The sequence below is a fragment of the Entelurus aequoreus genome, linkage group LG02 (genome assembly GCF_033978785.1).
Source record: "Entelurus aequoreus isolate RoL-2023_Sb linkage group LG02, RoL_Eaeq_v1.1, whole genome shotgun sequence".
In the NCBI taxonomy this organism is placed as follows: Eukaryota; Metazoa; Chordata; class Actinopteri; order Syngnathiformes; family Syngnathidae; genus Entelurus; species Entelurus aequoreus.
The window spans coordinates 64,524,101-64,537,886 of NC_084732.1; the positions used below are offsets into that span (position 1 = coordinate 64,524,101).

Consider the following 13,786-nt stretch of genomic DNA (forward strand, 5'->3'; position numbering starts at 1 on the left):
GATTTGGTGGACATCTTGAAGCCATTTGGAGAAGCAACTGATTTGACACAGGGGGAGAAGGTCATCACAATCAGTGCTGTTGTTCCATCCATCTTGTCCCTCAACCACCACCTTGAGAAACTGAAGCCTCAGGTCTGTTTTCTGAGCGGCCTGGTCAGAAGTCTCCAGACATCCCTGAACAAAAGATTTCTTGGAATCTTCATCAATGTGAAAATGGCCAGGACACAAGATGGGATCACTGCTCCCTTTTCAGATCCAGTCTACCTCAAAGCAGCTGTCTTGGATCCAGCCTTTTCTCTGTTGTGGGTGGAGCCCCATGTGCTGGTCAGTCGTGACGTCAAGGCAGAGGTGGCACAACAGGTTAAAGGTAAATGTAACTGAGTCTAATGTAACTTTTCCCCTCATAATCTGATCTAACTGACTGCAGCAATAACTAAGTATTTCAGTCTAGCACACTGCATCACCAACACAAATGGTAATGATAAGGTCTCTTGTTTCTGCTATTGTTTTTACATGTTTACCAGAATTGATCCTGCAAGATGCTGCAGAGACTGAGCAACCTGCGCCTCTTGTTGATGAAAAAGAGCAAGGGGACCTTGGAGAAGGAGAAGGGCTGTTTGCTGCTTACCACAAGAGACAGAAGAAGGATGTTGGGACTACTCCAGCACTACAGCTAAGTCACTACCTTGACATAGCTGAAGGACAGAATGCCCTTTTGTTCTGGGCATTGAACATGAAGACTCTTCCTTCACTGTTCCGAGTGGCCATGAGAGTCTTGGCAGTGCCTGCCTCCAGTGCTCCAGTGGAGCGAGTTTTCAGCCATGGTGGCATCATACTACGCCCCCATCGTGCACAAATGACTGACAGACTCTTGGCCAATTTGGTCTTTTGCAAATGCAATGCAGCATATGGCCCTGACATATAAAAAGTACAACCTTTTTGTTATGTTATATGTCATGTTTTTTCAATGTTAACACTTTTGTACAAATAAGTACAGTTGCACTTTATTTTTCAAATGTGTTAATTCTGTAAAGGAATGAGTCAAATGTTTAAAATGACTGGTTAATAGTGCTATTATAAAGTGCAATGTGAGCACAATTTTCTTTCCTGCAATTTAAAATGCACTTGTTTTAATAAATACAGCGTTTGAAAAGCATACACAATCTGTGTTAATATATTAGTCTGTGGTTAAAAGGACTTGAAAGGACTCGAAACTCAAAATGCAGGACTTGGGACTTGACTTGAGACTTTCCAGTCTTGACTTTGGACTTGTCTGTCTTGACTCGAGACTTGACTCGGACTTGAGGGCAAAGACTTGAGACTTACTTGTGACTTGCAAAACAATGACTTGGTCCCACCTCTGCTGTAAAACATAATTCGTGCAAAATTTTGAGCAAAGAACCATCATTACATGTTATGTAGACCACACGGAAGAATTTTAAAATGTAAAAAAGAATTACAATATGACCTCCATCCATTTTCTACCGCTTGTCCCTCTCGGGGTTGTGGGGGTGCTGGAGCCTATCCCAGCTGCACTCGGGCAGAAGGCGGGGTACACCCTGGACAAGTCGCCACCTCATTGCAGGGCCAACACAGATAGACAGACAACATTCACACTCACATTCACACACTAGAGACAATTTAGTGTTGCCAATCAACCTATCCCCAGGTGCATGTTTTTGGAGGTGGGAGGAAGCCGGAGTACCCGGAGAGAACCCACGCAGTCACGGGGAGAACATGCAAACTCCACACAGAAAGACCACGAGCCCGGGGATGGAACCCAGGACCTTGGAAGTCGCCACCGTATTACACATGTATATACAGTACCTGTATATAATCTACGTGTAATGTCCATTTTGCAAAGAGCATCTGATCCAATATGGCCAAAAGTGTACAAAACAACTTTATTGAAGTCAGGTGTTTATCAAAATAAATGTATAAATAGCATTGAGAGAGCAAAAAAAGTTCCTCGTAAACTTGAAACCACACAGAAAGATTAATGAAATGCCTGGAACAAACAGTACAGAAAGGCCACAAAAGTTTAAAAAAATAATAACAACAAAGTAACGGGACAATTCCATCCATTTTCTACCGCTTGTCCCTGTCGGGGTCATTTGATAAAGTCTGTACACTCAATTGGAGATCTAGGAAGTCTGAAAAGACTACTCAAATATTTCATATATAATGTGAACCAAAGATGGAGGTGATGTGCTCAACAACAAATTGTCCTAAAGTTACGTTGCATCACAAACAGTATAGAATAGTGATTCTCACACTGTGGTACCAAGATGGAGTGGTACGCAGTCTCCATCTAGTGGTACTGTATGCCAAGTAAGTCTGTAAATATGTACATCATTGTTTCAATGCTTGAGCATTGTGTGTAGTTACAGTGGCCAAAAATATTAAATACACTTGTTATATAAAACCTGTGTCTTGATTTTATTGAATACGTATGCCTACTACGCTATTGTATTTTAATATTGGTCATTATGGTGGTACTTGGAGAGCCAAGTGTTTTCTAAGATGGTACTTAGTGAAAAAAGTTTGAGAACCACTGGTAATAAAAAATGGATGATGTTGCAGCGGGATGTCCTGGTCATCTTCAAAGACTGGACACCTCATTAAGGACAATAAAGTGCACCTGTAGGAGCAAACATTCAATAATTAGAATATGATGGCAGACACGTCAAATGCTGCATGTCAAAAACGTGTCAATCACCTCGTCTGAAGGCAGAGGCAGCATGTCGTTAGTGTCTGGGGAAACCCACAATTTAGGATGGGCCTCCACTTGCACCATCTCCCTCACACGCCGCCGCTCTGCACGATTTCTTCTGCGACAGCACCAGATGACAGCGAGAACACAGGCAACGATAAACAGAAACACGCCAGTCGTCACGGCCACTGTGGTAATTATATATCCATCGCTCAAGGTCGCGGTCGCCACACATGCTTCCAAAGCTTTAGCGCCGTTGCCTGTGGCTGCCACATTTTTTGCCACAGGAAGAGGCAGAAGCGTGGCGGTCGTCACGGTCGCCTCTGTAGCTTCACCTCCATCGCTCTTGGCTGCCGCAAGAAGGGACAGAAGCGTGGCGGTCGTCACGGTCGCCTCTGTAGCTTCACCTCCATCGCTCTTGGCTGCCGCAGGAAGGGACAGAAGCGTGGCGGTCGTTACTGTCGCTTCTGTAGCTTTGGTTCCATGAGCTGGTTCCGCCGCTTTTCCTGCCACAGGCTCCACTTCCACCGCAGATGTTGGCTTGCTTGGCCTCTCTTTGACTGTCAGGAACACGTTCTTAATGTCGAGTCCAGGTAGCTTTTTCACCATGCACTGGTAAATCCCTGCATCTGAAAGACGCAGGTCGCTGATGGTCATGGAGGCATCTCCGTTACGGGGGTCGGGAGAAGCGAAGTGGACCCGGCCCTTCATCGGTTGGTACAGGTCGTTATACAGCTGGCCTCCGGTAAACCCAATAACGGTCCTGTTGTAATTTCTGTGTGGGGTCAACTTGGTCCACTCCACCTCAGTGTTGTGCTTGTCCACAGAGGAATATGTGTACTCGCAGTGAAGGGTGACGCTTGATTCCTGGGCCGCATGGTAGGACGTCATGTCGGAGCTGATTTTAAGAGCGCAAGCTGGGCCTGGGCTGCAAAATGTCAGCAGCATGATGAAAGAGCGCAGCACAGCTAAGACTGGAGGTCGAGACGTCATCATTGGACTGTTGGACAGGAACTTGCTGTAAAACAAAACATTTTTTTTATTGTCTTTTGTGTCTCCACCAGCTCAAGTAATTCACTTGTGTGTACTTTAGCAAGTACATTTCAGGCTTTACTCTCTAGACCAGGGGTGAATCGGTTCTCGTCGTTCACTTAAAACAGCCGCTCAAAAGACTTGACTCGTTCACTAGTGTCACATCTCTAAAAAGGATGTATCGCTTTTAACAAGTAGTGGGTTCTGCTGTGCTCCCCGTGCCCCACTCCAAAAGCACTCACATGCTTGTGACATAAAACAATTCAAGTAAATATATATTTCTAAACATGTGTTGTTGATATAAATTACCCAACCGCAAACCCAAAACCCCAGATAAGATTGCAGTCTTGTGGGAAACGCTTGACATTGTTCAAAAGTCAGTGAACAACATTTATTATTTAAATTGAAGAGTACAGTATATCCAGTTATGGGCAAGCTACTTGGAAGCTAAGGTACAAGTTACTCTTGATTAAATGTAGCTAGGCTACAGGGGAAGCTATCCCCAGAGAATTGTAGCAAGCTACACGGCAAAAGGAGCTTGCTACATTAAAGTTACATTACATAAATATATAACTTACTGTACAACTTTCCACAAAACAAGAGATAAAATGCTCAGTTTGATTATTAAAATATTAAAATAAACACCAGCTATAGAAACATGCCCTTTGTCTGGCTTTTTAGCATTTTACCATGAATTGATTTACGTGGACCCCGACTTAAACAAGTTGAAAAACTTATTCGGGTGTTACCAATTAGTGGTCATTTGTACGGAATGCATACTGAACTGTACAATCTACTAATAAAAGTTTCAATCAATCAATCAAAGCATTTCTTTTAAATTGCGTACCATGTACAAAATAAGATACAAACATAGCAAACAAATTAAATAAAAGGCATTGAAACAATAATATTAATGATAAATAAACACCATAATATACACTCTAATGGTGACTTTTCAGCACAGGGTAAATTACTAATTTAACAGAAACCACAGTAGCAAAATGACAATAACCTGGCCAAAGGAACAAAATATTTGTATCTCAAAAAGATATTAAAGAGGAACTGCATTTTGTTGGAATTTTGCCTATCGTTCACAACCATTATGAAAGACATGACGACGGATTTATTATTTTTTTGCATTCTAAATGATTATTAAACGTAAATAAAAGTCAGCTTACAGTGGAGTCAATGTGAGGGCCTCTATTTTGCCCATAAAACCCAGTAAATAACTATTCAAAATGCGCCAACAATACTCCATTTACATTTCGTGACTTGAATATTAACCATGTATTAGTGATATTGTTACTATAAGCGCTAACGCAGACAAACTATTTATAGCAGCGACGTGATCACTAGTTTATGCTGCTATGTTTACATCATCCAGTGGTCAGCTGTTTCCTTGCTTCCATGCTCCTTAGAAGTTTATTGTAGATCATAAATCATGCATCTCACCTGGATAGAAGAAGGCTGAGGCACATTCCAACAAGTTGGTATATTTTGACAGCCAATTGGTGAGATGGTGAGAATTACACAAAGAGACGCTTGGCCATTCTTCATCTAAACAGGAATATAACAAGATTTTCAGTCTGCATCCTAATGACAGCAGACCTTGTACAGTAAGTGATGTTTTATTATGTTTGTTGGCTCTCACAAAGTCTGCAGTGTGCAGTAATCAGTTATGTTATTGGGAAAAAAAAGCATAGGTCGTGATGCTTTTTCTACAAACCCCGTTTCCATATGAGTTGGGAAATTGTGTTAGATGTAAATATAAACGGAATACAATGTTTTGCAAATCATTTTCAACCCATATTCAGTTGAATATGCTACAAAGACAACATATTTGATGTTCAAACTGATCAACATTTTTTTTTTCAAATAATCATTAACTTTAGAATTTGATGCCAGCAACACGTGACAAAGAAGTTGGGAAAGGTGGCAATAAATACTGATAAAGTTGAGGAATGCTCATCAAACACTTATTTGGAACATCCCACAGGTGAACAGGCAAATTGGGAACAGGTGGGTGCCATGATTGGGTATAAAAGTAGATTCCATGAAATGCTCAGTCATTCACAAACAAGGATGGGGCGAGGATTACCACTTTGTCAACAAATGCATGAGCAAATTGTTGAACAGTTTAAGAAAAACCTTTCTCAACCAGCTATTGCAAGGAATTTAGGGATTTCACCATCTATGGTCCGTAATATCATCAAAGGGTTCAGAGAATCTGGAGAAATCACTGCACGTAAGAAGCTAAGCCCGTGACCTTCGATCCCTCAGGCTGTACTGCATCAACAAGCGACATCAGTGTGTAAAGGATATCACCACATGGGCTCAGGAACACTTCAGAAACCCACTGTCAGTAACTACAGTTGGTCGCTACATCTGTAAGTGCAATTTAAAACTCTCCTATGCAAGGCGAAAACCGTTTATCAACAACACCCAGAAACGCCGTCGGCTTCGCTGGGCGTGAGCTCATCTAAGATGGACTGATACAAAGTGGAAAAGTGTTCTGTGGTCTGACGAGTCCACATTTCAAATTGTTTTTGGAAACTGTGGACGTCGTGTTCTCCGGACTAAAGAGGAAAAGAACCATCCGGATTGTCATAGGCGCAAAGTTGAAAAGCCAGCAGCTGTGATGGTATGGGGGTTTATTAGTGCCCAAGACATGGGGAACTTACACATTTGTGAAGGCACCATTAATGCTGAAAGGTACATACAGGTTTTGGAGCAACATATGTTGCCATCCAAGCAACGTTACCATGGACGCCCCTGCTTATTTCAGCAAGACAATGCCAAGCCACGTGTTTCATCAACGTGGCTTCATAGTAAAAGAGTGCGGGTACTAGACTGGCTTGCCTGTAGTCCAGACCTGTCTCCCATTGAAAATGTGTGGCGCATTATGAAGCCTAAAATACCACAACGGAGACCCCCGGACTGTTGAACAACTTAAGCTGTACATCAAGCAAGAATGGGAAAGAATTCCACCTGAGAAGCTTAAAAAATGTGTCTCCTCAGTTCCCAAACGTTTACTGAGTGTTGTTAAAAGGAAAGGCCATGTAACACAGTGGTGAACATGCCCTTTCCCAACTACTTTGGCACGTGTTGCAGCCATGAAATTCTAAGTTAATTATTACGTGTTTGCAAAAAAAAAAAAGTTTATGAGTTTGAACATCAAATATCTTGTCTTTGTAGTGCATTCAATTGAATAAGGGTTGAAAAGGATTTGCAAATCATTGTATTCCGTTTAGATTTACATCTAAAACAATTTCCCAACTCATATAGAAACGGGGTTTGTAAATCAATGTGCCGCGTATGCTTAAAATGATCAAAATATGTAAATATTAGATCTTATTATACATGTGCCTATTACTATATTACATATATACTTACATCATGTATATAATACCTTAATGGAGGTGTTTAGTTTTTTTAAGGGCTTTATAGGCAGAATAGAGCGACCCTCTTAGGCTCCTTAAGCGGACTTTTGATCGCTTGTATTTAATTAATACATTTCATTTAATATATACATTTAAAATAAATACATCTGTCGTCATGTCTTTCATAATGATTATGAACAATAGGCAAAATCCCCCCAAAAAGTGCACTTCCCTTTTAACAAACTCCCTCTTTACATGAACGAAAATCAATAAAAGAACATATTTTGTCATGTCTGTGTTAATCATGTTTTTGTTTTGCTTGGGTTTTGGGCTCTTTTTTTAGTTCCTGGTTGCACTTCCTTGTTTGGTTTGGTTTCCATGGTCACCCATTAGTTTTCACCTGTCTTGTCACGCACCTGTTTCACGTTTCGAGTCACGCACCTGTTTTCACTGATCACGTCACTATTTAAATCTGTCTGTTTCTGTTGTTCGTCCTGGCGTCCTCACACATTCACTCCTGCCACTCTGTTCACGCTCATGATCCATGCTGTTCTTTTTCATGTCCTGTTCTGGTTCCAAGTAAGTTTTCTTTATTCAAGCCTTAGTTTGCAAGTTTGTTTTATGTCCTAGTTCTGCCTTTGTGCAAGTCTTTTGTTTTGTCATAGTCAAGTTTTTACCTCCACTGTGAGCGCCTTTTGTTTGTACTTTTTTTAGTTTGAATTAAAATGTATTTAAATTCACGTCTCGCACGCGCCAATTTTCCGTTGCCTTCTGGGAGAACAAACCAAGCCAAGGACGAGTCCTGACATATTTAAAGTAAGCATATTTTCCTGACTGTGGAACAGAGTCAAATTGCTCCCCAAATTTTATATTTTAAGTTAGGTAATATTGTTAATGTAACTGAGGCTGTACATATGGAACCAAATGGCTCCAATAAGTGTCCATTAGTTACTATTAACTGTCATTTAGCAGGGGACACCCTACAACTCCCTATGGGGGTCCCCACACCCCACTGTATGTATTTATTTTAGTGTGCCTTTTCTTTGGCCCACCCTTATAATGTTATTTAATTTTCTCTGCCTACAGTAATGAAAAAAGTGTCTATCTATAGCTTGACATAATAACAATAATTTGTGTGTTGTTTGGGAACAGTTGATAATAGTTATGTGCCACCTTAATGTGTGTTCCACATCTTCCATGTCGAGAGCAGTTTGGATTTGGGCTTACAAGGTAAACCACTAAAATTAATGTTTTGACCATTGTTTTATCCAAACGCATACATTTGTCCAAATGTGGCCAAGTAGACGCATTGTGGGTTTCCTGGACGTTGTCTACATCGCTAAAAGAAAAATATGAGGGAGAGAATCCTTTTGCCATCTTCCACTAGGTTTCTTTTTTAAAATTTGTTTTTAAATCCCCCGCTTGAAAATTCCCTCTCCTCTTCTCCGACTCTCTCGTCGTCATTTGGGATGTGCGTGTCTGTTATGATTTCACTTCCTGGTTCGATGACCCGCCCTATCTTGCCTGATTGGCCTGTCCGTAATATTTTGTCCTAATCTTAACCAATCGTGACTCATCATAGTAAACCATCCAATCATCATTGATTTTCCTGTATATTTTTGTTCGCTGTCCGTGGAGTTCTATTTCTTTCTCTTCTCCCTCTCTCTTCTTTTGTAGCTTGTAGCTTGTAGCTTTGAAGCGTAGCTAACCGCTACATGGGTCTAAAAATAGCTAAGCTACGGAAATCGCTATTCGTTTAAAAAGTAGCGGAGCTACTGCCAAACTACTGGGAAATATAGTTAAGCTACGTAGCTTTGTTCCATGTAGCGAGCTACTGCCCAAAATTGAGTGTATCTGAAATACCTCCTTGGGTTGCTTTGCTGGGTCTGTTCCCCAGCAGACAATGGTCTATGCATGGTGCAATCATATATGCGCAGTACTTATTATTTCTTGCTAACTTTTGTTTTTTCATTGCGATTTACTTTTGTTGCTGTATGTAGAAATGGTGCCGCTGAAGTGGCAGCTCTGTGTTATGACCTGTCACTCCAGGTCATATTCTGTGTTTGTGTTTAATATTACTCTCCTTAGTTCTGTTCTGTTCTCAATGCTCCTTTCCTCTATTGTTTATGTTTTCTTGTTGCTAGGCGCATTGAGTTTACACACCGGCTTCTGTTTGGGTAATTAGGACTCACACTGGTGGTCACCCACCCTAATCACATACTCAGTGGCCTAGTGGTTGGAGTGTCCGCCCTGAGATCGGTAGGATGTGAGTTCAAACCCCGGCCGAGTCATACCAAAGACTATAAAAATGGGACCCATTAATGCCCGGTTTGACACTCAGCATCAAGGGTTGGAATTGGGGGTTAAATCACCAAAAATCATTCCCGGGCATGGCCACCGCTGCTGCTCACTGCTCCCCTCACCTCCCGGGGGTGATCAAGGGTGATGGGTCAAATGCAGAGAAGAATTTCGCCACACCTCGTGTGTGTGTGACAATCATTGGTACTTTAACTTCAACTTAACTTTTTTAGACCCGTCCCACCGTCACATGGACCATTGTTCATTACACGCGACTGTTATGTTTAGTTATACACTACGAGCTACGTTTTCTTTGTTTAATGTTGTGTTTAGAGCCGCGAGTCGGCTATACTTCACAAGTGCAGGTATGCAGTAATCTTTGGAATTAAACTCGCCTTACCTGTTGCCTGCTGTCCTCTGCATCTTTGGAATCGAAAACACCACAACATGCCAGCATACAACACTATGTGCTCTCTTAATGTATTGTATGTCCTTTCTTTAGTGTTTCCCTTTTGTTTTCATGTGTTTATACCTTATTTTGGTGGACATTTTGAACATGCACTGCAGCCACATAATTCCCCCAATGTGGGATTAATAAAGTCTATCCCACCCTTCTTTCCTAACTGTAGAACTACCTTCTTCCTACCAAACAAAGGTAATAAACATACATTGTCAGGATGTGCATTAGTAGCATCTTGATTATTTTTGATGACTATCAATGTTTTCATCTGGTCTGTAACATTTAACAATATATGTCAAATAAGTCTATTTTGGCTGACTATAAATGATTACTATTTTATTTTCAGAATATCAAGTTAAAAGAGTTGTAAAAAATGTTGCATAAAAAGGGACTACTTTACCTGCAGATGTTCAGTGATGAAGAGAGCCTAAACTGTCCAACGATGAAGTGAGCCTCAACTGTCCAACGGTTTAAATCAAAGCATCAAAGAGGTTCATGTCACACCTTTGATCCATCCCTTATCAAGCCATTCCGTTTATGCTGATGAACTGATCTTGAAACTTAAATGGTACTTTTTAACCTCTGCACTTTTCTAGCCTGTAATTCCGCAGTTGGTTAACGTTAAATTCATTTAAAAAATGTGGCACTCCTATTTCCGAGTTGCAAGCAAACGCACCATGTCAGATAAACTATAACACTGTTACTCTCATATGGCGATTTTTATCCGCGAGGTATATGTGTATCTAAGTTGTTGAACATAAACAAAGTATGTGCAGCTTTGTGATGGTGACACTGCAGAGGTCTCCAACAGTAACTTACCAATAGCATACAGATATTAACCACACGGTTTGAGTGGAAATCTGCTTCAAAAAGCACAAATTTTGCTAGTCATATTAATAAAACACACATATCGCACCTCTGCTGTGTTTGTATCAATGTAGCTGTAGTGATAAAAGCAGTGCCAGTGTATCTCAATTGTGGTGGTGAGGGGGCATGGCTAGGGAAAAAACATGTTACACATACTGTATATTAAAAAAATAATTGTTATTTATTATAGTTATTAGTCATTAGAAGTAACATATTTTTCCTATTTTGTTTTGCTCTATTTTTTCAATTGCTGCTTCTTACTTTATTTCTACAATCAATGTAACACAGGGGCAGCACGGTGGAACAGGGGTTAGTGCCTCACAATACGAAGGTCCTGAGTAGTCCTGAGTTCAATCCCGGGCTCGGGATCTTTCTGTGTGGAGTTTGCATGTTTTCTACCCGTGACTGCGTGGGTTCCCTCCGGGTACTGCGGCTTCCTCCCACCGCCAAAAACATGCACCCGGGGATAGGTTGTATGGCAACACTAAATTGGCTCTAGTGTGTGACTGTGAGTGTGAATGTTGTCTGTCTATCTGTGTTGGCCCTGCGATGAGGTGGCGACTTGTCCAGGGTATACCCCGCCTTCCGCCCGAATGCAGCTGAGATAGGCTCCAACACCCCCCGCGACCCCAAAAGGGACAAGCGGTAGAAAATGGATGGATATATTAATAGTTAATATAGTTAATATTTGGTTAAATGTACCCTTGGCAAGTTTCACTGCAATAAGGCGCTTTTGGTAGCCATCCACAAGCTTCTGGTTGAATTGTTGACCACTCCTCTTGACAAAATTGGTGCAGTTCAGCTAAATTTGTTGGTTTTCTGACATGGACTTGTTTCTTCAGCATTTTCCACACGATTAAATGCCTCACCTTTTCTCCTCCAAACATATTGCTGGGTATTGTGGCCAAACAGCTACATTTTTGTTTCATCTGACATCACATGGACAAAGATAAGACCTTCTGGAGGAAAGTTCTGTGGTCAGATGAAGCAAAAGCTGTTTGGCCTTGTTTGGAGGAGAAAAGGTGTGGCCTTTAATCCCAGGAACACCATGCCTACCGTCAAGCATGGTGGTGGTAGTATTATGCTTTGGGCCTGTTTTTGCTGCTAATGGAACTGGTGCTTTGCAGAGAGTAAATGGGACAATGAAAAAGGAGGATTACCTAAAATCATCAGCCCGGAGGTTGGGTCTTGGGCGCAGTTGGGTGTTCCAACAGGACAATGACCTCAAACACACGTCAAAAGTGGTAAAGGAATGGCTAAATCAGGCTAGAATTAAGGTTTTAGAATGGCCTTCCCAAAGTCCTGACTTAAACGTGTGGACAATGCTGAAGTAACAAGTCCATGTCAGAAAACCAACAAATTTAGCTGAATATATTTATATTTATTATACATGTGCCTGTTAGATATGATCTGACGTCATCGAATAATTTGCATAATTTGCCATGATGCTATGATTTTCTTTAAAAAAGCTAAAGTAATGAATACATACATCTAAAACAAATCTGTTTTTATTAATTAGCATTAACACACACACACACACACACACACACACACACACACACACACACACACGCACACGCACCCGCACACACATATATATATATATATATATATATATATATATATATATATATATATATATATATATATATATATATATATATATATATATATATATATATATATATATATATATATATATATATATATATATATATATAATTCTTTAAATGTTATTTATTTATTTTTTTGATCGTTTTGCCATATTTTCAATTGTTGCTGCTTTTTGTACAAAGTACATTGTTGAGATTTTTTCAAGTGTTTACAGACTTTTAATGACCTTGTTTAAAAATTAAGAACAACTAGCAATAAATCTAGCATCTTCCTCTGGTGTTATTATAGAATGTACTCGTGTTCAGAGACTCTACTTCTGTCCTCCGATGTCGTTGACTAAAGAGGCTGAAGCGAGCATAACGTCACACTTGCTTTGCGCTGTTGCTCTAGTTAGACTTTGTCTTCATAAAAACCGCCACTGTCCTCTTAATATTTACACATTTTGAATTTCGCATTCCACAAGTATATTTGCAATATATATAAAAATCACATGCTGACAATGCTCCAGACAATGGCGTTTTGTTTACATCCTGTTTCAGTAGCGCGGTTTTCGGTGATCAGTCTTTTTTCGGTGGTCAAGTTTTCGGTACATTACTTGTCAATAGTGCGCAAATAATAGGCTATATATATATACATCAATTCATACTGTAAGGACCAGTTAACGACTAATGTTAATGTTTTATGTTTGTGTGGTTTGGATTTGATGTCTGGGGATAGGTTGATTGGCAACACTAAATTGGCCCTACTGTGTGAATGTGAGTGTGAATGTTGTCTATCTGTGTTGGCTCTGTGATGAGGTGGCGACTTGTCCAGGGTGTACCCCGCCTTCCGCCCGATTGTAGCTGAGATAGGCTCCAGCGCCCCCTGCGACCCCGAAGGGAATAAGCTGTAGAAAATGGATGGATGGATGGATTTGATGTCTGTTTTTCCCATGTTCACAAACGCACCGTCCGTGAGGACGTGAGCAATCGTTGTGTCCGGCGGGGAAGCGAAGACTCAAGGAGACGAAAGTGTTTTCGTGGGAGGTAAAACTTGTTGGAATTGTGCCGTTGTTTGTTATCATAAGATTGGTAACACAAGTTAAAAATAGCGTCAGACTTTCTGTGATTTCTCCTTGGGGCTACAATGTATTACATTAATATAATTAGTTTTCAAGTACAAAAAAAAGGCCTTATTTTCAAGGTGTGGCTTAAATAAAAATGCCGTGGCGGTGCGCCACATTCAAGTACATTAAGGGAAAACCCTGCATATATGATAAAGTACCCACAGTGTTTATAGAGGTGGGAATCTTTGGGCACCTCACGATTCGATTACGATGGTCTGTAAAACATAATTCGTGCAAAATTTTGAGGAAAAAAAACATCATTACATGTTATGTAGACCACACGGAAGTGTTTTAAAATGTAAAAAATAAATACAATA

General features: G+C 40.5%; 1 protein-coding gene across 1 annotated transcript; it reads right to left on the minus strand.

Moving 5' to 3' along the window:
- Positions 1-1,922: 1,922 nt before the first annotated feature.
- On the minus strand, positions 1,923-9,941 carry LOC133664085 (coxsackievirus and adenovirus receptor homolog). The gene is made up of 3 exons (XM_062068715.1): positions 9,824-9,941; positions 2,720-3,731; positions 1,923-2,641 (listed from the first exon to the last, which is right to left on the minus strand). Exons 1-3 carry the CDS (start codon positions 9,844-9,846, stop codon positions 2,603-2,605), a joined length of 1,074 nt encoding a protein of 357 aa, XP_061924699.1. The 5' UTR covers positions 9,847-9,941; the 3' UTR covers positions 1,923-2,602.
- Between the last annotated feature and the right edge of the window lie 3,845 nt (positions 9,942-13,786).